Genomic DNA, 24,728 nt, shown 5'->3' on the forward strand with positions numbered 1-24,728 from the left:
CGACCGTTCAAGTGTCGCTTTCCTGGCTACTGGAAGTTTCACGGAGTCTTGCCAATCACGGGCTCCTGCCATCAGTTCTACGGAAGAACGACCCACCCATTTAACCCCTGAGTGGTTATCATACCAGTACAGTAAAGTAAAGTAAAGTTTGTTTGTTTATTCCACCCTACACCCAGTGACAACCCTGTGCACCCGTAGAGAGGGGGACGTAACATTAATATTGAAGGTTTTTATTTTAAGACAATTCAGCAGTTTGCATGGCATGGGTCAATTTTGTGAAAAAATACAGCAGTTTTGGCACTGTAAAAGACATCGATTATAAAATCTCTGCAAAGCAAAACAGTGATGACAGTATTTTATCATTAAAGGAAAGAATATTTAAAAAACAATCTCTAGCTCTGAGAATTTACTTTTGATGCAAAAAGTCCTGAAGGAGAATACCTGTCACTTTAGACCAAATCTATATCAGCAGTAGTAAATCAATTAACCTGAGAAACTATGTGAGCTCAAGATCATCAGGGAACCGCACATTACTTTATGGAAACCATACAAGCATTAAAACTACAATGAAACATTTCTGGCTTCAAATGAATAAATAAAAAAATAAATAAAATAAACAGCAGTGACCTGAACCACCAGAATGTACATGCTGTGAAGAGCAATAAAACATCCACACCAATTTAGGTAAATAATGTACAATCTTAAGGCAGGAATCAGAAATGAAGGTCTCTCATACACAACAGCAAAATCAACCCAACGGTCTGGTAGAAAACAAGGCCATGGGCAAAATCTTTGGCATCAATTAATCATTAAGAGGCACAGAAATGCCTGGGCCCTTTGGGTCATCAAAGCGGTCCATGGTCCGGAGCTGCATGATCATGTGCAAGCCATAGGTGAGGATAAGGACCATGATCAGGGAGGTGAGCAGCCCCATCCAGATACCTGGTGTGAAGAAGCCTGCACAGTCACTGGCGTAGGAGAAATTCCCCGGCACGCCGAATCCCTGGATCTGATTTTAAACAAAATGTCCAAATCAAAAGTCAATGATTAGTTAAATAAAATCAAACTACACATCATGCTTTGCTTTGATGAATCACAGCTATGCTGAATGTTGTCAGGTACTAGCTGAGCCACCCAGTGGATGATGGGTTCCCTTTAGGGTCTTGGTCCTCCCAAGGTTTCTTCCTAATCCCTGCCCAGAGTTTTTCCCAGAGTCACCCCTGGCTTGCTCATTAGGGATCTGGACCCATGTGCTTGTTAAGTGGGGGGGACCAAATCTGGATGGCTTATTTTATCCCATGTTTTCTGGTGTAGGCAGCCCACAAGAATTAGACAGAGTTGTCTTTATTTCAGTTTGTGGGCTGGTAGGCACTCCAGATACCTAAATGTTTGTGCACAAGCAGTGAAAAAGTGATGTTGTCATAATCTCTCCATTAAGTTATATAGCCGTTAAATGTGTAGTTTTTTTCAAAAGAACGGGCTGTGACCTTGCTGACACATTTGTGTGAAGATGTCGTTAAGCATGTGGAAAATAAACTGTTTATGGTATAAAAGACAAATTGCTTCCCCATCTCCCCAAAAAAGAAAATGCGAAATGCGGTTTTCCTCATATACAAAAGAAAGTTGTGTATGGCATGTAAACAATCAAAATGAAATCATGGTACCCGGTATCCACAGGCTCCACATGACCCAGTACTGACCAATCAGACAAAAGCAACATTCCATTGTCTGTACACAATGAGTCACATTGCCATATTTCTGCTACATATTTCAAAACCGCAAGTGACCCAAATCCAATTTGTTATGCCCATTGGACTGTCTACAAAAGCCACTCAGACCACTCCATAAAAAAGACCACCTGAAAAAAATATTTTCTGCTGCCTATTCAGTTTATATTAGCATCTATACTGTAACAGTATAGTGATGTGTACCTGAAATTCAGTGAAGAGGATGTTCCACTGGGTGGCATTGTCATCAGAGCTCTGTGGGACGAGGAGTGGGCTTTGACCGCTACCCACAGTCTGGCAGCTGAAGGAAAACTCAGCAGGGGAAAAGATGCCACGGCTGCCGTTAAATGTGGCTGTGCGGCCATCGTACTTCAGCTCCAACTTGTCCAGGACTGCCCAGTTTCGAGCCGACACGGGAAAGAAAATGTTGCGCATCAAGAAGCTGGTGATTAAAGGAGACACATTTTACTCCTCTTTCACAATCACAGTTCCCTGTGCTTTCTGAAAAACTAAAAGTACATACAATTACACCATGGTTTAACCTGATATGTGCACTGTGAAGAATATATTTGGACTTTGTGTACTAATCACCACTAATTGCATTGACAACTTGCATAGGAAAAAAAGATTATGCAGTGGTGTTGAGCTCTTTGATATTTACAGGATTCTATTTGTATTTATTGAGTGAGTGAGGGTGTCTGATCAAGTGGGGTGTGACATTTTCTACCATGCCCCATGTCACACCCCATATCATATTAATCATATGATGCAATAAATAAACAATAAATAAATGCTTCAAAAAGGTGAGTGAATGAAATAAAACTTAAATTCACATTTACTAATAACATTCAGACTGGAAGTGTAGTGTTATTTCCAGCACACTGACACAATAATGTATACACCAGTGAATTTTATGAATACTCACATGAGCTGGAATGACTTGAAATTTTGATTACTGGTATTTAAATTTTGGTAATTCAGGACAAGACTGGGGGGGAAAAACATTATAAAATTAAGAATTTGTTGACTCGTGTGAGATATATATATATATATATATATATATATATATATATATATATATATATATATATATATATATATATATATATATATAGTAAGAAATCATAGTAATCATAGTCTCCTTTTTTCCAGACTACAGATTTCAGATTTTTTTTTTCCAGACTCAGGTTCAGAGAGCAGTCTCGCCAGTAATTGCATGACAGTTTTTTTCTATTCTTGCATTAAAATTCAGGAAAATATTTGTGTTTAAATACTGTATACTAATTATATTAATTGCTAATTTACTATGCTTAATCTTTTAACAATTCTCCAAAAATCTATATTTTTTAATGTGAATATTCTACAAAACTTACCTAGAAAATGTTTCATTACAGACAGAGCCTTCCAGAGAGACAGGGGTATTGAAAGTAAGCGGACCCAGATCAATCCAGTCACTCTTCTCATAGCTAATGTTTAACCGATCAGCCCAGAGCAAAATACATGGACGACCTGTAGCATTGCTAAAAGTCACTGGTGGTTTAACAGGTGGTTGTGGTTTTGCTTGGAGCAGAGACCGGCCCACGAATCCAGGAGACAAAGACGTGAGGCTGTCATGAGACACCTATGGAAGATGTAGCAAACATCTGAGAAACAATGAAGCCCTTAACAGATGCCTTGAATGCATAATAAAACCATATGACAGATCCTCTGCGCTGAGCAAAATTATTTGACACAGTGAGATCCTAAACATTAATTGTGTTTTGTAAACCTAGCCATCATGAAATTATCCCTATTGCTGTCACAAATTACATTATGACTCAGGGTTGCCTTACATAGGAAGGCCTCAGGCCAGTGTAAACAGCAGTGTACGGTACACCGTGAGCTTTAAAGACAGACAGCACATCTCCAATGATCTCATCTGCCAAGAAAAAAAATTATACATAGGTCATCAACATCAACTATTTACATATGTCTTAGACGCACATTTAAGCATCAACCATTAATTAAAAATGCTTATAGGACTATAAAGAACACTCATTCAGTCAGTTGTGACCAAACTTTTAACTGATAGTACACAAACATCACACTAAAAGGTTTGCGAAATAGAAACTACTCACCATTTTTCCTAAGAAGCTCCTTAGGCTGTACACTGTCAAATAAACAAATATAATTGCTTTTCTCAATCACTTTTGTCAACATTATTGATGTATGTTTTTATATGTCATTGTGCATCTCCTGGTGACCTATTTGAGGTTTACACATGATACACTTTGTCCATTACCGATCTATGCCATGACCTCATTTTACTTAGTTGCTACTCCAATCAGCCAACTATTTTTTTATTTTATTTTCAGTTTTAAATGGTAAGTTCTCAAGAGGAAAGTTGATTATGTAAATGTATTCCATTAAGGAGGTGCAGCATCAATTCAACACTTCAACAAGTAAACAATTATATAAGCCTCTCTCAGCATTATCATGCCAAATCAAACATGTTTGTTCAGTAAATAATTAGTTGAAATGATTTACATTTCTTTTTGAGCATATGTCAATTTGGTTTATAGAAAAAAACAGCACTGTTACTGCCACCACTCTTTTAAAAATTATATTATTTCTGTAGAGCCCTTTATATTGATATTTTAAAAGTGTTCAATACACTTGACCATTAATTGCGTTTATACCTCCTGAACAGACAGCAGTTTGTGACTATTGAACATGTAGCCAGATTTTATGCTTTTACCTCTCCCTCATCAGCCTCACGCCCCGATTTTAGTCCACAGCTCCCGCAAGTCAGTGCTGTGCGTTGCGCCCACAGGAGTGAGCCTGCAGGACTGAGACTGCTCGAGACGTTTACCGCTGCTTCTCTTCCCAAAGCCAAGTTTAGTGACTCTGTGTCTTAAGTGCGTTTGTTCGGTCACTCTGCTTGCGTGCTGCGCTCCTTTATTTTCTTATTGATTGTACTGTGCTGTGGATATTAAAGAAACCATGGCACCATTTCCCACGTCTGCTGCATCCGTCACAATATGCATTTACTTCATTTATATTTTGATTCATTTGTTTTCATTTTTTGTTTTGTTATTTATTTTTCAATATAGGTCTTTATTTTTTTACTACTTCAGTTGTTTTATTATTTGATTTTTTTGTATTATTTGATGCATAGACACTTTTTTCTACTTTGTTATACTGTAAATGAGGTATCTACCTGAGTATATTTCCTTGTTTAAATAAAAGAATGAATGTTTCATCTTATACCTTCCTAATTACTCTGTAGTAAACACTTCTCCTACACCTACAATGCCAAATAAGTAGGTGTATTGTAGCATGTCGTTCTTTACCTATCGGTGTATGGGATGCTGATGACCAGAAAAGAAGGCTGTGATGGGTCCAACTGTAGCTGGTTCAGTGCTGATGGTACAATATGAAGTGGTGGGACCCCAAGTGCCTCCTGAAAAAGTTCCTCCACTGAAACAGCTGTAGGCCAGGCTAGGGCTGGCAAAATCAGGGGGGTAGATGCCTGTAACGCTGACTAGTAGACAAATACATATACTGTATACTTATCGTCTTCATAGATCTTGAAATAATGGTCTTTTGAGTAAAGTAGATTAAGGTGGGATACTACTGACGTAAGGAGACATTACATTAGCATTACATTACACACTAAGCTGGGAATGAGCGACATAAGTGTAAACTATATGCTAACTGTCAGTTTGCTAAAATTGACCATAATGTGCAAGTTGTTTGGGTCAGCAGGATAGGCTGTATACACTGATGATGCAATTACTATTGTTTAACATATTTGTTAAATATAGCACATTTTAGTAACACTTATATAAATAATACTTACCTCTAAATTAATAAAAACATTGTCTTGCTTGTTCCCAAACACCCCACCATGTACTGTGAAATCTTCTATGCTTAACTGCACGAGAAAAGCAGAAATAGACAGGTAGTTTAACACACATTGGTAAATGCTCTTTATGTCTTAATGCCTTGCGAATACAAAAATTTGTTTCTGCAAAGGCATATTTTAGATAGCTTTTCTTATTATTACTTTACTTATCATTATTATTTAAATAGCTTTATATTGAATGTGAGGAACAGCACACAAACACCACATCCCTATAGTGAGTCTATGTGTACTACTCAATTTAAATGTAGTATTTTGATGTTTATGGTATTACAGTCATGCCACTTTAACACAAAGCTCCTTGCATAGTTCAACATGTAACTCTGTCCTGGCTATTTTGGTCTTTTTTCTTCTGAAACACAACTTGACAAGCCCTAATACTGAAACAAGGCAAGTTCAAAATGTTTGCAGAAAAGCAGAGTACACCAAAAGGTGCAGTGTAATACTATGCACATTAAAAATACAATAGCATAGACAACTGTGGATTTTTTTCTTCAATATATACTAGCAGGACCATTTAATCGATCAGTGTTTTACTCTAATCCTATATCTGTTAATACTATTTCTAATTACTGCCCCATATATTTCTCAAACACTCAACATCCACCCTCAAATCTCTTCCCCAAAAACATTCTGACACAATTCTGGTCTGCCCTGTGGAAATAGTATGAGGAAGTAAGAATATGCCTCATAGTCATATGACACTGACAGTAACAAGCTAAAGTGGTACATCTGAAAAATGTCCGCAAAAAATGTCCGCACCTTGTCTTGCAGAAAGAGCAAAACTCTGTTTGGCAAGGTTGTCAAGGCAGATTGTAGATAGGATACCACCTTCTCACCAGAGACAATTTCTCCAGCTGTTGGTTCAGTCAAGGTTGGCAAAATGGCTCTACATAACAAAACAGAACTCAGTAAACACTAACATAGTTCCCTAACATTGGTATCGCATAATTCAGTACACTTTCTACCTATATTAGTCTCTGTTAACAATACAAACACTTGATATTTGACATACTTTGTTTCTTTGACATTCAAATCCTCGCTAGTACATAGGTAGGTAGGTAGCTAGCTAGGTTATGCTAACGAGAGAGTCAGTTATTGAATTTACTCATTAAACAAAACAGGCTTAACAAGAAAACGCATTAAAGTTACATACCCTTCGCTGGTCCATATGATAAGTGGTACATGGGCTGTGCACGTACATAATGAAACAATAAAAAGAAAAAACAAAGTAAAAGCCATGGACGATGCAGTAACAGACCAATAACCAACTTCCGCTATCCACATAGGACGTCACGTGCAACTTCTAACTCCGACTGTCATGTGAGAGCTTGGTGAAGAGCGCAAAGAGCAACTAGAAGCTGGAAAGACATGTGACGTTTCCTTCAAAATAAAAGTCAGCACAGAAACGCCACAAATGGTTGAGTGAGTGAGTGTGTGTGTGTGTGTGTGTTAATGCGCTCTTTGACGGTATTTATTAGCTAGCTAAAGTAAACTCCACATTTGTATCTAAACTATTGATCTAATGCTAAATAGGGAGCAATTGTAAGGTGACTAGGTTGACTTTGTTTTCAAAAAGACAGACAAATCATCATAGCTAGCAAAGTTCTAGCTGTGTATCTATAGCCTATCTGTTGTGTATCTATATCCCAAACCAGTACGGCTGGGACACAAAGTTTGAGCTGGAACTTGATTGATACAGTCATCAATGAAAATGCCCTTTTGAAGTATAAAATAAGTTTTTGGACAGCTGGGATCAAATCTTTGTAGTACTTGAGTCAAAAACGGGGCAATTCTGTAATTTTGATTGTATATACTCAAACTAGTGTAACTGGGAAATACAGTTATGTGCTGAGACTTAATTGACATTGTCATAGTCAGGACACTTAAGACAAAAAAAATGCAGTTGTGAATATATTACATTATAATTCATCATATGTACATTATAATAATGCATACATTAGACAGTGGTATTAATACCTCAATACATGTGGCTCTGCCCCCCCATCTGTCATGTAATTGATTTTCAATCACTGAAAATATATTTATAAATAATATAAAAGTTATTAGTCACTTAAAAAAAAATTCCTTTTTTTTTTTTTGCACTCAACTGCAAACTGATCCAGCGAGAGCTGGAGGTCCTGCCCTGATGACGCCAACAGAATCATATCCACAAAAAGGAGACGTGGAATCCTGGGGCCACCAAATCGAACCTCCTCTGCCACTTGGCTATGCCAAGAAATTCTGTCCATAAAAGTTATGGACAGAATTGGTGACGAAGGGCAGTCCAGACAGAGTGAAGCCCTGAGGATGGATGCCAGGAACACAGGAAGAAAGTCATTGTAGTCATTTGGTTATGAAGGAGCAAGATGCAGAGGACTAGCTGAAAAGGAATCAGATGATCTGTTATGACAACCCCAAATTGTAAAAGCTGAATGTAGATTGAAGTGTAGATAAAACATTGAGCGGACAGTGTAATCTAGGACAGAACAATGGAACTTGCTTATGGTGAACGTTTATGCACTTTTATCTCTGTCCAGGGTCTTTTCTATTGGTACACCGATTGAGCTGGTTTTTCTTTCATACTATGTCAGCATTTAATCATGAAGTAAAAAAAAAACTTGGAACTTAGAAACCCAATTTCACTCACTGGTACATCTCCTTGACCGCATCGGCAGTGGCAGAGCTAGACTTTCTTTCAAGGGGTGGCCAAAGGGTGACCAATGCTTTATCAGAGGGGCCCATATACAAATGATGAACGAAAGGAAACACATATTTTCTCTTAAAATGACCATTTCCAGTGGGGTGGCACTAGGGGTGGCAAGGGCTCTGTTGGGGGTGGCAATTGCTACCCCTTCCCCTCCTTTGGCTCCGCCACTGCGCATCGGAAAACCATCTTTTTTGTTCTTATACTTTTCTCAGACATGTCTGAGGCGTATTACTATATTGATGCAGGAGACAGGAGACTTTCATCAGGGTTAAACTTCAACAAAAGTGGGAACATAAACAAATAACCCTCAGCTAGCCATCATGTAACCTGCATGCATTATTTTTCGACAAGAAATGTGTATAAGCTTTTAACTTGTGCAAAAAAGCAATCATATTTTTTAGTTGAAATTCTCTACTGCATATTAAATATATTTTTCCATCATCTTATATTTTAGATATTGTAAACTCCCAACTGTCTTCTGGTGATCTTCTGCACCCCCTTACAAAGTGGCTTTGTTTAAGCCACTGCTTAAGAAAGCATGTTATAATTTCACACATTTATGAGAGATAAACAGAAGTGGTTGTTTTAAATCAGACAGATAATGTCCTGACTTCTATTGTTTTGGCTAACCTGTTTGATAGATTTATGTTCTCTAGAAAGAGTTATGATAGGCAAATAATGTGTTTCCTTGCCCCAGCATAATTTTGGAAAGAAAAAAAAAAAAAGATCCTGAAGAGATTTGAAAAGCTCATTCATTTTATTGGGTGATTGAAAAAATAATTTATTAGAATTCAAATTTGAAACACAAGTAAAAAAGCAATTTTAAAAGAATATACAAACTGAAATTGAAACAGCCATAATTAACATGAACTACTATTTTTTTTTATGAAATATGGTTTCTAAGGTGTGTCACGTATCTCTCTCTCTTTCTCTCTCTCAGAGTGTGTGAGACATCTGGAGCCTCCTGACTGGAAGGATAAGTGGTTAAATGTATTTTATCCTGGCTTCATTTAAATATTTGGTTCTTCACCTTCTTAAGTTACCAAAACTTTGACAAGACCGCAAATTATAAATTTTTGGAATTATATATTTGTGGAATTAAACGTAATAACTAGTGCTGTCAATTCCAGGTGACACGATTAAAAGTCCTCACCAGGATTTTGCTCAAGCTTGCTAATTAGCAATCCAGGTAAAATTAGTGGAATCAACACAATCCAGGAAGCCTGAACAAAATCCTGGTGAGGACTTTTAATCGCGGCACCTGGAATTGACAGCACTAATAATAACTTATCTAATAAATGTTGCCCATAAATGAATTTCATGAACAGGAAAAATATAAAAATCACATTGCAAATTATCTTAACAGATGGAATATGAGAGGATATCCAATGAGAGGATAAGTAAATGGCTGACAATAAATTAATATTAGAACACACTTAAGTAACTCCATTTGTAAAATTCTTCAGTAAAGATGCAAATACATTAACGGCAAAGAACATATGCATATTGCAGTGCAAGGATAATTTAATAATATCAGAAAATTATCCAGATTTTTTAAAGAGATTGTTTTCTCTTATCCCAAGGGAAATGTAGGAAATATTAAATAATAAATACAGACTAGAGGATCTTCCAACCACTAACTGATGACGTTAAGAAACGATTTGGCCATAATTCTTTAAACACTACAAGATGAAGTCAGAAGGCATTCAGGGTATTTTTGTTTGTTCCAAGCTGTCGGCGAGGTACCATTTCACAAAGTATGCATGTGACATGGATTTTAGTGCATCTTACAGTTCAAATAATATAGCCAATTCTAAACAATTGTCTGGAAAGGTGATGCATAGCTCTAATCTAAACCAAAGTGCATATTTGTGTTTAATCTATGTACTGAAAATTTTTTTAATAGTGTTCTAGTCTGCTGAAAAAAACACAGTGCACATTGAATTAACAAAGACAATACCCTGGTGTTTTTGGGCATCCATGGATCAGACGAACCTATAGAGAAATCAACATAATTCACATGAGGTATTCCTCCATTTTACAAAAATACAAACTAAGTAATCTAAAAACATTAAAAAAGGGAAGAATCTGACAAATATATGAGAGTAGGCAAGGTGATTAACATTCTGAATTTCTTACCAGTAAATGAGGGCACTAAATATCCATATCGTCATTGCTTGTAGGCACCTTTAATGAATCCCTTCCAAAGTTGGAAACAAAAAAAAAAATGGTAACTTAGTGCATAGCAAAAAACATGACCACATATAGCACCCTTCACAAAAATGAAATCAAGTTACCTTTTTCAACTACATTAAAATCTACTCCCCATAACTCCATGCTGGTATTTGGTATTAGCTTTTATTGGGCATTTTGTGTTTTTCTGTGGCACTAAGTGTGTTAACTTCTAAATATCTAATTAATTGCATTATGCATTTATTTCTGTATTTAATCTACCAGTTCAGAGAGCAACCGAGACTTTAACCACATAAGTGTTATACTCTAGCTCTGTTTTTGAGTTTTCTGTAAAAATAAAAGATCAGTTTGATCTGTTAGGCCAGATAAATCTGTGCTTTAGGTGTCAGAACATAACAAGTACATACATAAAATGTAACACAATGGCATCTGACATTGTGCTTAAAGAGAGTACCTTTTAAAACTGAAAATGACATTATACTTACTTCCGCTTCCTGAAATACAAAACTGCAGAAAAGAGAGGATTTCAATGTCATGCAAATGGCTTATGTTTTTAAAGGAATATGAGCGGGACGATTAGATCAGATGATTTTGCAAATATGTAATTAATATTATAACAGTAATAATTATTACCACTTATTACCACTATTATTTTAAGTTAGAATTATTTGACACGTACTGCGCTACATTGTTAAATAAACCCAAGTTTCCTCAGTACTGATTCTGATGGATGTAGCTGTAAAGTACAACTGAAACTATAAAAATTGCTAAACTGTGTTACTTCAGTGTGTTTTGATTGTATCACTAGTCTACTAGTCTGTGCCATATAGTTTACATGACAAAAGGTCACAACGACCCACTTGTGGCACAAGCTACAATGTCTGGATTCTAGCTGTTGTCTCCCTATTGAGTAGCCTATTTCAAACGGTCTATGTGGGGATTAGTGAATGAATATACCATTTCATACATAACAGACAGCAAACTTTTTTGTTGTTGTTGTTAATTATTGGTATCATCTTTCTAACAAACTGTACTTAATCATTAATGTGTATGAAAAAACAAACTTGTTCAACACTTTAGCTGACACCAGTAACGGGTAAAGGTTATAATGTATTTTTATGCGCATGTCTACATGAAATCTTCTGTCTTAGTAGTTTATTTGATGCACTGTCAATTTAGAATAACCCAACAAGACAACTAAACAAGCCTAGCATTTGAGCTCTATTGTGTCTCCTATAAAATAAAAAACAATGAATCATAGGGTCTTAATGCTTACAAAAATAATCTCATCTTCAGATGTGTAGATCTATTCTGTCACCATTTTGCTGTAATGTTTAGCTAGCGAGATTAGTGCATCACCAATTGTTTATAGTCTTTTGCAATTAATGTGCAAGTCGATAGGCTGTCAATCAAATAAAACCCTTGTTTAAATGCAAGATGTTTCTATTTTTCCAAAACTGATGGTAGTGCTGGGAAGTAGATCATATGATTATTAAAAAAGTGACAGTATAAACAAAGCCTCTTAGAGAAACTTTAGAGACAAAAAATCTTAGATGCTTAGGGGACAAACTCGCAGCTAACTAAATTTGTCCTTTGATGTGAATTTTGTAAGTGAATTAAGTTATTAATGGGAGAACAGTAAAATATTCCAATACATTATTTAGCCAAGTCACTCAATCCTGGTACTAAACATAGCAGTAACCTGTTTCACCCCACCATTTGGCACCAAATAATAGTTTATTAATATTCTACAGTAATAATCACTTTTAATAATTTATTAATAACCTGTAATGATTTATGAAAACTGCCTACTTAGTGAGACTAAGAAAAAACAATTATGTAAAAGTGTAATCATGAAAATGGTCAGTCAGCACACCTACCCAATGCAAGTGCTCCAATTGCAAGTCCAACTCCAATTCCAATTCCCCAAGCTTTACCTACAAAAGACAATGAATTACAATGTTTTACTGTTGTAAATCAATTCAATTACAGCTATATCTCAACAATGCTTTCATCTATCTCCATGAAACATGATAGGCTGATGTAGCACATGACTAATGTCTCAGGTCAACACTGGCCAACACTGTTCAATAGGGGGCGCTTTAACGTGGAAAAAATCATCAACCATTAGTCACATCAAACCAAAATGTTATATGCAGCATCGTGGTGTCAAATTCTATCAGGACACTCAGTGATGTCATGAATAAAAAAACATTGCTACAATCAGCCAATTAACAGGCATTAGCCATACAACAGGCTTAACGTTGGGCAAGACATAAACCTTAAATGCTATGGAGAGATCATGATGCATTATGTGAAGTATTTGCGCACAAAGCTAATATCAGCATACCAGCATGTGATTTACTCACATGATCTAAATTATTTTGCCATTACAACTTATTTTGGTAATTTGGGCCTTTAGTGGCTCACAGGACAGTTAACTGGACACTGAAAATAAAAAGCAGACATCATGAATTCTAATCAAAGCAACATTTGCTCAAAACGGGCCCATATACGCGCTTGAACCCTGTATCGGGTACTCACCGTGTGGAAATGGTGTGGGGGTGGGGGGTGGACTTGCAGAGCTAGAAACTAGAAGAAAAAGAGTACATAACAAAACCAAATCCATGACAAATTAACCTTAAATGCTATGGAGAGATCATGATGCATTATGTGAAGTATTTGCGCACAAAGCTAATATCAGCATGTGATTTAGTCACATGATCTAAATTATTTTGCCATTACAACTTATTTTGGTAATTTGGGCCTTTAGTGGCTCACAGGACAGTTAACTAGACACTAGGGATGCAAATTATCGATTAATTCATTAATCATTAGTTGATTGATCTTATCGATCGACTTTCGATTAATCGATAAGCGGCGTTTTCCACCTGAATTTCAGTGTTTCAATAGGGCCTTTAAAAATATCAGCTAAATAGTTAAAACACTTTGTTCAAAAAGTATATATTATATTATATTATGATAATTATATTGTATTATATGATATATTGCTCAAGTAATTATGCATTAGGAAATTTTTATGGTATAACAAAACACATTCTTTCATTTAAAAAAAAGGAATAAATTAAGGACTGGCTCCATTTGAAACATTAGACATAAAAAAAAAAATTTTAAGAAGAAATTAAATAGAGAGCCAAACAGAATATTATTGAGCCCATGCTTGGACAATGTTTCTAGCGTTGTAGTGAACACACGCTGTAACGCGACCGGAGAGTTCCCAAGTCTCCACAACATCATTGAGCTTGTCAGCTAAATTGTCAGCGGTGTGTCTATCCGACATGTTCGTCGTAATCAGCACTGCAGATTTTAGCTGTCAGTTCTCGTCAGTGTAGTGGCACGTCACGGTAATGTAACTTTCTGTTGTTAGAGCCGTCCAACAATCTGTTGTAAGTGCTACAGCAGTAGCAGTAGCTAGCTTTGTTTTTAGCTCACTCTTCTTTTTTCGTAGCGAGCTTCGAAAACGCTCGCCTTCCCAGTGTAGCTGTGATTTTAGGTTGACCAGGTGCACTGGTGATATGCAGGACAGCTGCATGCACAGTGTTCAAATGATAATTGAGTGAGCTAGTGGAACTGTTGTACTTCAATACCGCATTACACAGAGAACTTCTTTGCCTAAATTAACAATGTTGAAATGGTCCCACACCGCACGTCTTTTCGCCCGCTTCATTTTGTTTTCCACTCTGGTCTTTCGCGACACGTGTTCGCCTCTCGTTCTTAAGCTCTGTTCAAGTTACTACAGGAGCGCTCTCTAACGATTAATCGTGATTAATACATTTTGATCGAGTAACCTCTTGATCGACAATTAATCGAAAGTCGATTAATCATTTGCATCCCTACTGGACACTGAAAATAAAAAGCAGACATCATGAATTCTAATCAAAGGTAAAACATTTGCTCAAAACGGGCCCATATACGCGCTTGAACCCTGTATCGGGTACTCACCGTGTGGAAATGGTGTGGGGGTGGGGGGTGGACTTGCAGAGCTATAAACTAGAAGAAAAAGAGTACATAACATAAAACCAAATCCATGACAAATTGAGGGAGTCAAAACATTTCATAGCACAAATTTCAGTGATTATGCCAATGTTAATTGACAAGGTCAGTGCTTTGGATATGCAGTGAATGATTAGATGAGGGTGGGACAAATGTATAAATAAATGGTTAAGAGTTACTTGCTGATATGTCAATTGTAACAATGCAAATTCCTTGTTAAAGGGATTAATTCTGATTTTAGAAAGAAGACCATGCCTGAGTCTCTACTATGCCTCTGCCTTAATATTACACTATACTATACTATCCCAACTGTATACCTCCAGTTGTTGTTTCCGTGGGTCTAGAGGGTGGTGTTGGGGGTGGAATTACTAAAAATCACATAGAAATGCAGGTCATTTTTCAACAGCATGCAATTATAAAAATGCTGATAACATACAGATCATAGTGCTTTCCAAACACACTAGTATGGGATGTTTTTTTGATTTCACACATTATTTTGTATGGAAAGACCTCCATTGTATTTCGATTAACCTTGACTACACAGCCAGCCAATGACCCAAGAAAGTGCATCCCGTGAGGAATGCTGTGATTAGTCAATGTTTATATTCACAATATAATGCTGAAAACTCACAAATATACAAATACAAACCACAGCACAAAATAAGGAAAGTAGACAGTGAGCCTACATATTGTAGCCTACACAGGCAACTCTTAGCTTAAATAAAAAGAGTTGATTAATCTTACAATTGCATTCTGGAGGAGGTGGATCCCATCTGTTTTCACCACATATCAGGTAATCTTTCCCTTTCATTATGTATCCATCTCTACACTTGTACCGAACAAAGTTTTTATATCCATAGGGTGGTGATTTTCCTTCAATTCGAAATCCATTTGGAACGTCTGGTTCCTCACAGGACACTTCTGTACAAAGAGAAGAACAAACAGAAATATTATTGAAATGTATTATTGGCTGACCAAATATCAGTTTGTCAAGAGTCAAGACAAATTGCTTATGTACCAATACCACAATATATGCTGGTTCTCTATGTTTGTGATAAATGAGTGTTCCTATGTCCACCATAGGAATTTATAGTTTATATTTGTGTATTCACAAATAGTTATATTATAACTTTTGAGCTATTATTTAATCGCCCATAGAATATTTTCTTTTGGGTAGTGTCATACATGCTGACTATACAGCATGAGACAGCAGCACTGAATCATCTTAACATTTAGACCAGTTTTATATGCATGGTTCCATAATGAGCATTTTTATTGGCTGATGCCAATATGCAATGCAATGCAATACACACACACACACACACACACACACACACACACACACACACACACACATTATAAAATTGGAGTAACGGGGGGGATTGAATATTGCAATAATATGCTTGTTATCTAAAAGTACATTTTTGTATATTTGGTATATTTCAGTCATACTTACTCAAACATTTAGGTGGAGGAGGATCAAATAACCCAGTCGAAGAACACGATATTAATTTACTCCCAAAGAGAGTAAAATCACGCATACAACTGTAGGTGACTACTTCTCCATACTGATATTCATCCTTTTCTTCTTCAACATTTCCATTGTCTATTCCAGGTGGAGGGTCACATTTCACCACTAAGGAGAAAATAAATATACTGGTAAAATAAACTTTCATTAAAGATTAGAACAGTTTCTAGTAATGTTCCAGACTTACAAACCTTCACAAGTGGGGTTTCTGCCATCCCAGCCTGCATCTCGACAATTTCTTTTATTATCTCCAAGAACTTTATACCTGCAAGTACAAGTGGATTCTAATGAGATTCAAGTACAAAACCACATTAATGTTAATGCATAGAATATACTGTATGTGTATAAACCTGTCACCAATCATGTCATTATCAAATATAAACATTTGTAATATTAAGATTCCACACAAACAAGTGATTTTATAAGACAATAGAGATACAGAATGAGACTACAGATACAGATGTTTTGCTTTACAAACCGTTATCAATATAATGTGACTGAGAACTGTGATGATATAAGCACGAATTACATCTTTTGTAGGTATATACATAAACTATGAACAATAAATCTGAATTTCACTCACCCTGTATTACATACTGCTTCAGCTATTGCCCCAAACTGATTTCCTTCTGGATACTGCCATATCCCATTGGATATTTCACGAAGAGTTCCACAGGATTTTTCTAAAAAGATACAAATAAATATCACATCACATTATATACTTTGTACAACATTTATATTCAAGATTTTTCACCAGTTACATAAACACTTTTTGTGTCTTGAAACTCGATTTAGCACGGCCTTCTAAATTAGCTAATGACTTTCTTGCATTTGAAATTGGAACAATAGCAAGTGAAGAGGCAGGATGAAGAGGCAAGAGCACTTTACTTTCACTTTATTTTCAAAGGAAGAACACGCAGCACAGAGAGATGAGAACAGTCAGAAGAACGACTGACAAACATAAAGCACATATACCTACAGTTGCAATCAGAAATATTCAACCCCCTCACCTCCAAAGACATTATAGAGATGTGGATGAAAGACAATGACAAAAAACCTCATTAAACAACAAACAGTATTTATTAATACATATTTGAGTTATTTTGACAACAGAAGTTGACTTAACTTTGAAGTTCAAATGAAAAATTTAACTCTTTGTACACATGTGCACTATTATTCAACCCCCCGGTTCAATACTTTGTGGAGCATCTTTTAGATTTATAACTTCCAACAAACGTTTTTGCTAAGTACTAACTAGCATCTTAGACCTCTCAATTGGAATCTTGGCCCATTCTTCACGTGCAAAAGCCTCTAGTTCAGTGATGTTTGATGGCTTCCGTGCTGCAACTGCATTCTTTAAATCCCACTAAAGATTTTCAATCGGGTTTAAATCTGGGGACTGAGAAGGCCACTCCAGGACATTCCATGATCTTTTTCTCAACCAAGCTTTGGTTGACTTGAAGGTGTGCTTGGGATCATTGTCTTGCTGGAATGTCCAATGATTGCCAATGTTTAATTTGTCAACAGATGGCATCACGTTCCTCTTTAAAATGGCCTGGTATTTCTGAGAATCCATGATGCCAGGTACAAAATCAAGATTGCCAGTTCCTGCTGCAGAAAAACAGCCCCACATCATCAATGACCCACCTCCATGCTTGACTGTGGGGATGGTATTCTTCTGGTCATAAGCCTGGCCTTTCGCACGCCAGACATACCATTGGTCCATATGTCCAAACAGTTCCAGTTTGATTTCATCAGTCTCCCCAAACCCTGTAGCCTTATCCAAATTCCTCCTGGCATATTCTAGTTGACTTTTGATGTTCCTTGTGGTTAAGAGTGGAGTGCATCTTGGAGTCCAGCCATGAAGTCCTCTTTTATTCAGCGCACATCTTATAGTTGCTACTGAAGCACTTGTTCCAGCCTTCATCAGGTCATCCTGTAGGTGTCTTGCACTCATATGGGGGTTTTTCTTAGTTGTCCTGACCAAATTGCTAAGGGCCCTTTTTTTAAATTTTGGGCTTTCTTCCATGGCCAGGCAGGTTTGCAGCTGTTCCATAAGTTTTAAACTTCCTTATAATGCTCCCAATAGTGTCTCTTGGGATGTTATATTTTTTGGAAATCTTCTTATACCCAAGGCCCTTAAGGTGCAATGAAATAATCTCCTCTCTCAGCTTTTGTGGAAGCTCATTTGTCTTTACCATGATTGCTCACCTTGAATTCCTTCATGGGTGGGGTTTATATATGCATCACAGCTGAAGCAAATGAAGGATCATTATAGAGTTCTCAAAGGCTTAGTTATGTTTCAACTCCACTTTAGTCCATAAAACCTGTCAGAAAGCTTTAAAAACAACAATATTATATAGGGGTTGAATAATTGTGACATGGCTATCTTAATAAAATATACTGTTACACACACATACTATATCATGCATTTTCTGTTCTGATTTTATGTATCACTCAACTCATAAAGAAGTCATCCAAAGCAGAATCTTGCTATTTGAAAAAACTTATTTTGATAAATCCTTAAAATCTTTGGGGGAGTTGAATATTTTTGATTGCAACTGTAAATACACAGACATCAACGAGACACATGTGCAACATACAACAAGACGATGGACGGGTGAGATGAATGACAGTAAAGAACACACGAACAGACACACAAACGAATATGCAAGCACAGAGACAGATTAGCACAATGGAGGAGTCAGGGCAGCCAATGTGGCACACATTAATTGCATACAGCTAGAACACTGCAGTAGCTGTAGCCTTTAGTCCATTAAGCCATTAGTATACGACCCCTTTTGCAAATTAATGCACATGTTTTCATTAGTAACAAACAACTGTGATTAATTTCACATGTAACTTGTACATGTTTACATGTTCGGGGTACTTCCTTAGAATTATTAAATAAATTACATTGGCTGAAAATGAGAGACAACACTGCAAAATTTAGAAATTTTCAAAACGAATCATTGACAAAAAAGACCAAAAATAGGAATGTACACAGACAAGTACACAGACATTCTGATAGCATGCAATAGGATATGATCTATAGAAGAATTACTTTGGCATTCAAGCTGTAGGACTGTCCAGCCTGTTCCCTCGCAGGTAATTGTGGTGGAAGCTGCTCGATCAACCGGCTCATAACCAACTGAGCACTTGAACTTTGCTATAGATCCGATCTCGTAACTGGGCTTGTCTGTTTCTGGAGTCAAAATTCTGTTTCCCCCAACACGGGGTCTGTCACACTGGGCTGTGGAAAAAAGAACACAGAGCTGAACACGGTATTGGCATGACAAACAAAGTGAGATGCATTTTCAGTGGATTTCAACATCACACATCTTAGAGTCACTATATTAGAAGCTGCAAAAGTGAAGTATAAAGCACAGACTACTTTGGTATAAATGTTCTCTGGATGAAAAGAAATGTGTCTCCCATTCGTTATGCCTACCGATGCCTACCTGTACTATCCCTATATATACAGTATTCTACAGACCTAACTTTATTAATACTTAAAAACATTGCACGTGGGTCTGATTAAAAGCCTCCTGCTGAGATATTTTAAGATTTAAATTTGTCAAGTCCTTGCCACAAAGATGTGCCCATTCTTACTGCAAAAAAAAAAATGTGTGCCATATTTTGTCAATTGTGATTTTTACACCCCAATCGAAATTTGTCCTCCGCTTTTAACCCATCTGTGCAGTCAGAACACACACACACACACTAGTGGTTACTAGGGGGCTGTGGATCACACGTGCCCAGAGCGGTGGGTAGCCCTAGCCCGGCGCCCGGGGAGCAGTTGGGGTTAGGTGCCTTGCTCAAGGGCACCTCAGTCATGGCCTGTCTGGGAATCGAACCCACGACCCTCCGGTCACAAGACCAATTCCCTAACCGCCAGGCCATGACAAAACTCAACACTTGAGAAAAGGAGGACAATAAAATATTTCAGCGACCAGAAAATTACATCACAACCTGTTCAGAGAAGACTTGAGGTTTTGAGCACTGTTTTGGACTTCTCCCATTATCTAAACACTACGAAGATAGCAGTACCAGACCGCACCACCTCACTTCTGACACCATGTGTGAAAAATGCATAGTGCCGCATCATCAGCAGAGTCTCAAACTTGGCCCAACAGGCAATAAACATGTGCCCTGACTACTAGACCCAACATGTGTCCTGACTACTAGACCCAAGAGTCAGCTCCTTGGCATAGCAGCCAGAGCACACAATTCTGCCTTAATGTGACAATCTCTCCTTTTGGGGGGGGGGGGGGGGGGGGGGGGGGGGGGGGGAGCGGTCTCTGTCACCACACAAGCAGATGCTTTCAGTGCTGTGACCACCCAAAGTTGGTGCTTTTGTAAAACAACTTTTAGTATCAACTTTTTAGTAGTAAATATACTTGTTGATAAGATAGTCAGCACCAACATATACAACAGTTAAGGCATCGACTGTAAAATATATTTTAATGCAAATTGTAAGTATAAAAGTTGCTTTCACAAGTAATGACGTATATTTATTATTGTATAAACCTGAATGAATACCATAGTATGTTTATACAGAAACAATGGAGGCCAAAATAAACATAAGCGTTTGTCTATGTGCAAGGTACAATGTTTTAATGGCATACCACCAGCCAGGAAATGCGTCTGCTATTAACTCTGACTACATTGGTGTTACAACATTTTTGTCGGCTACGACTCCAGTGAAAATACCTGTTTTCGGTGTTTCTGAACAGCTATTTTCCTTCAACAACAGGTCAACCGTATAACGAGCGGTATAAAGCTAAGCAACTAATGAAAACAGCGAATTTAAGAGACCTCACCTCGGATTTCTGCGATCATGAGACACGTGAAGACGATGGCCGGCTGGAACACGGTCTTTGCCCTCATCTCTGGCGACGACCGTGGGTGAGCAGCTGTTAACCCGTCTCAGTGGCCCACAAATCCCTCTTAATCCGACGATGCTGCCACTGGATCGTTGATATTGTCTGGTTGAACAAATAGATAAGACGAAAAAAATAAATAAAAGAGCGTGTTGGTTTTCTACTCAAGACAAAACACGTCGTGTGTGTTTGCCATGAGAATGGCATCGTACTGCCAGGACTGCAGAAATCACTTAGTGTCGCAATTACATGAGGCTAGTCATACCAGCTGCATGTCTCCACAGGTAACCTGTGCATTTTCTACCTATATCCACGTCAATTACGCCCATTACATAACCAAACAGTGTTGATAATCTTGTTTTTGCTGACCAGGATTAGCTAGCTCCCTAGTCGGCTGTCCGTCGTAGCTTGCTGGCTGGTTAGCTAACGTTATTTATCTGGACAAACTCGAGTGTCTCCACCTCGTTAGCTTAGCTAACGGCTAACGTAATAGCGAGTCCTGCGACGCAAAACCACGTAAAGCTAGAAACACAAGTTCTCACTGGCACACACAACAGCTGCATTTGTATCAGAAATGTTGGCTGTTAACTACCAAAACTGGGTCCTGTCGGGCTTGTTCACGAGTCGATGTTTTGTATTGCCGGAAACGATACCACACCCGTTTCAGGAAGCGAAATTTCCTTTCAAAGGTCAGCGGAGAAAACAACTGTAAAAACAACTGAGAACACAACTGAGAAAACAACTGAGAAAACAACTGTGTGTCACTGTACTGAGTCTCAACTGAGAAACCACCTCAGTTCAACTCAACATAAATTGAGACACACCGTCTTCGCAGACGTAGGCGTGAGCGTAACTCAGTGTTACTCCTATTGGCCGAAAAAGTGGCAAAACGTTAATCCTATTGGTTAAAAATGCGGTAAGTTGCACAATGGCTTGTACGCGCAACAGCAGAATCTTGTTCACTTCCAGTAATGAGTGATATTTGCATATAATTATATATTAATATATTAATTTAATTTAGTAATAACAAAGTTATTATGCCTGAATGATGACTGGATTCGGGGCATAATGCACACATATTTGCCACTCTAACCTGCTTCACTGGTGAAATCCCATCCATGCTGCTATTTACGGAGTCTTTTCTCGTGTCACAGCCGTTGAGCAGCATGAACAGGTTGAATGTACCTTGCTGCGTTTTTGGTCACGGAGATCAATCCCCTATGTTGGAATATTCAGTAATAATAATAACAATACACACTGTGCCTACTGGTGAGCAGGATGCAGTTGGGGCCGCATCCATAGGTATTAGGCCTAGAATAAGAAATAAAAAGAATGAGCCACATACATGAAAGTGTGAAAACAAAAACAAACAAAGGACCCACGTGGGAGAGCCCCACGAGGATGTTAGAGAGTGTTGCTGATTGCAGTGGCACCTTCAGACATGCCTGCTGGTGTCCATCGAAGGTAGGGGTCACATGGCCAGATCAGTGCAGGAAAGGGCTGTGGCATGGAGCACAATCTCCTAAATGGTGGTTTGATTAAAAGCAAAAGTAAATACAAACAACAATCACTGTGACACTGATATCTAAATAATTATCAACATGAGTTACTGTTGCTGTTGACTCTATTGTATGTAAATTATCAACTGCTGTTTGTAAAAATTCCCAAGCAGGGGAGCATTATCAAAAATGTCAATGTCAAAAATGTACAATAATCTGCTGCAAAGTTTTTATTGTTCCCGAGCTTATCCGTATGGCTGAGAATATCTGGGAGATGTTATTGCACTTACCAAGGGCTAAATCAAAGGGCAATTATTTATTTCTCTGCTTGTCAGAAATACTTGCAAAAAAGACAACTTCAAAAACTTACAAATAAATAAACAAATAAACTCCACCCAAGGCATACATGACAGAACAAAAACAGAAGGCAAATATTTCGAATTTTGTCCAAAATATGTAAGCATTGAGTACATTGAGTACATGGTCTGGTGGTTAGGGAACTGGTCTTGTGACTGGAGGGTTATTCTGAGGCCCTAGGCCATGACTGAAGTGCCCTTGACCCCATCTGCCCCCTGGGTGCTGGGCTAGGGCAGCCCACCCATCTGGGCTCATATGCACCCTAGCCCCCTTCATTCAATCACATGGTGAACTCCTCTCAGAAGTTATCAGGAAATCTCAGCTCATCTCAGGGGTTATCACTCTATTAATTTGTATTTGGTTGAATTAAGCCTACAACACCTCCATAAGCCTCGATATTGAGGTCTGGAATCCGAGCCTCAACCCCTCCAAGTTCAGTTATAAACCAAGCAACACATTTTTAAGCACTACACTACTAGCAAACACAACCCATTAAAAACCATGCCATTGGTTCCATTAAGATCTACAACTTTACATATTGACACAACAACCCCAGCCACATACCTTTATGGTGCTTTACCCTAGATAGTCTGAACTCTCCAGAACCACTGACAAGCTATTTCAGCTTCTGCAGATAACCCATTCACAGCTACCTTTTAGTTTACAGCCTCCAAGGCTAAAGCATGCAAGCAATGATATGGCAAACCTTGCTTCTTAATTCAAAGTTACATGCATAGACAAAACATTTAAAATACATGAAAATATATTACAGCAAAATGCTGTAAATGTCTCAACTTGAATTCTGCTTGTATATTTTCAATTATTGAAATGAATATTATAACTGCTAATACACTACTCACAGATTGCAAGGTGTGCTTCCTCAATGCTTCCTCGATGTCTTGTTCCTTATTCTGTGCACTGCTGTTTGGAGAAAGTCAGGCAGCAGTCTGAGTGCCATATCAACTTTTCTATCCCCATATCAACTTTCCTAATAATATAATGCAGGTAGGAAACCTGTATGCTGCATTCAAGATATGATGCCTAACATTGCATTGCAAGAGATTAAGACCTTGAACAGCAACTGCCAAATTCCTGTTAGTTGTATGCAAAGTCAGTTGTAGAAGTAATTATATTTTGTGTTTTTCTGCTGGGGAGATATAAAATATATGGTTTAACAGGTGCCCTTTGATTCTAGAGCATCTGCTGGTTTTCTAATGGTATCTAAAGGTGTTCTATGGGAAACTACTGGTCCTCAAAGGTGAGCAATAAGCCAAATCACATTAAAGTTCCATTACCTGATCCCGTTACATGACCCCATCAGTTCTCCATCTGTAAAGCCCCCCCACCGCCCCCTCAGCAGGAAGCTTCTTGCTATTTTTGAAAACATAGAGATTGTGCTTACACCAGCTTGTCTGCCTTTAAAATGATATTTAAAAGATGATCTGACTTTCTGCCAGCCGTATGAACCAAACTCCTGCTCTGTTTATACAGGATCGAAACTCAAAGGCCTTTCCTGCCTTCAATCACTACCCAATCCACACTGCACCGGACTCTGCTAGTGGATACATGTAGGTGGTTGGGGTTGAGCCCAGCCAGGCCCCATGGATAAAGACTCGGCCACCAAATGCTCACAGAGGAGCTCCTCCCCCAGTCCTGGCTCTAGGGTGGGGCCCCAGTAAACCTGATCCGGACTAGGCAAACTGGGTCACGTTCTGTCTGTTCCATAGTAGTGTTTCTGGATCACTCTTTGTCTGGCCCATGACCTAGGACCAATGTTCCCTGGGAGACTTTCTAGGGGCCTTTGTCGATGACAACATAGTTCATCATGCCCTCTACCATAAGAGTGATCCACACAAGAGTTTTAAAGAAACCATTGTTTGCAATATTTGCCTGCTGTTGATGGTACTGTTACA

General features: G+C 38.0%; 2 protein-coding genes across 10 annotated transcripts; both read right to left on the bottom strand.

Annotated features, from left to right (window-relative positions):
• Nucleotides 1-214: 214 nt before the first annotated feature.
• On the bottom strand, nucleotides 215-6,971 carry atp6ap1b (ATPase H+ transporting accessory protein 1b). Its single transcript, XM_076984275.1, has 10 exons — nucleotides 6,788-6,971; nucleotides 6,394-6,520; nucleotides 5,569-5,643; nucleotides 5,060-5,250; nucleotides 3,845-3,876; nucleotides 3,560-3,645; nucleotides 3,101-3,348; nucleotides 2,653-2,715; nucleotides 1,932-2,169; nucleotides 215-1,009 (listed from the first exon to the last, which is right to left on the bottom strand). Exons 1-10 carry the CDS (start codon nucleotides 6,916-6,918, stop codon nucleotides 803-805), a joined length of 1,398 nt encoding a protein of 465 aa, XP_076840390.1. The 5' UTR covers nucleotides 6,919-6,971; the 3' UTR covers nucleotides 215-802.
• A 2,135-nt stretch (nucleotides 6,972-9,106) lies between these two features.
• On the bottom strand, nucleotides 9,107-23,886 carry LOC143485088 (membrane cofactor protein-like). Of its 9 annotated transcripts, XM_076984278.1 has the most exons (16): nucleotides 23,676-23,886; nucleotides 22,393-22,481; nucleotides 22,053-22,270; nucleotides 20,900-21,064; nucleotides 19,141-19,329; nucleotides 16,660-16,759; nucleotides 16,268-16,341; nucleotides 16,005-16,184; nucleotides 15,293-15,469; nucleotides 14,866-14,916; nucleotides 14,498-14,545; nucleotides 13,079-13,126; nucleotides 12,415-12,471; nucleotides 11,020-11,041; nucleotides 10,481-10,541; nucleotides 9,107-10,336 (listed from the first exon to the last, which is right to left on the bottom strand). In XM_076984278.1, the coding sequence occupies exons 4-15, from the start codon at nucleotides 20,964-20,966 to the stop codon at nucleotides 10,496-10,498; spliced, it is 1,059 nt and encodes a 352-aa protein (XP_076840393.1). In that variant the 5' UTR covers nucleotides 20,967-21,064; nucleotides 22,053-22,270; nucleotides 22,393-22,481; nucleotides 23,676-23,886; the 3' UTR covers nucleotides 9,107-10,336; nucleotides 10,481-10,495. The 9 variants fall into 9 exon arrangements, 7 of the variants coding, with proteins under 7 accessions (XP_076840393.1, XP_076840392.1, XP_076840396.1 ...); XM_076984277.1 differs by lacking the exons at nucleotides 22,053-22,270; nucleotides 22,393-22,481; nucleotides 23,676-23,886 and adding an exon at nucleotides 21,552-21,941; XM_076984281.1 differs by lacking the exons at nucleotides 22,053-22,270; nucleotides 22,393-22,481; nucleotides 23,676-23,886 and adding an exon at nucleotides 21,502-21,521.
• Between the last annotated feature and the right edge of the window lie 842 nt (nucleotides 23,887-24,728).

This window comes from Brachyhypopomus gauderio, chromosome 21 (genome assembly GCF_052324685.1).
Source record: "Brachyhypopomus gauderio isolate BG-103 chromosome 21, BGAUD_0.2, whole genome shotgun sequence".
NCBI classification, from domain to species: Eukaryota; Metazoa; Chordata; class Actinopteri; order Gymnotiformes; family Hypopomidae; genus Brachyhypopomus; species Brachyhypopomus gauderio.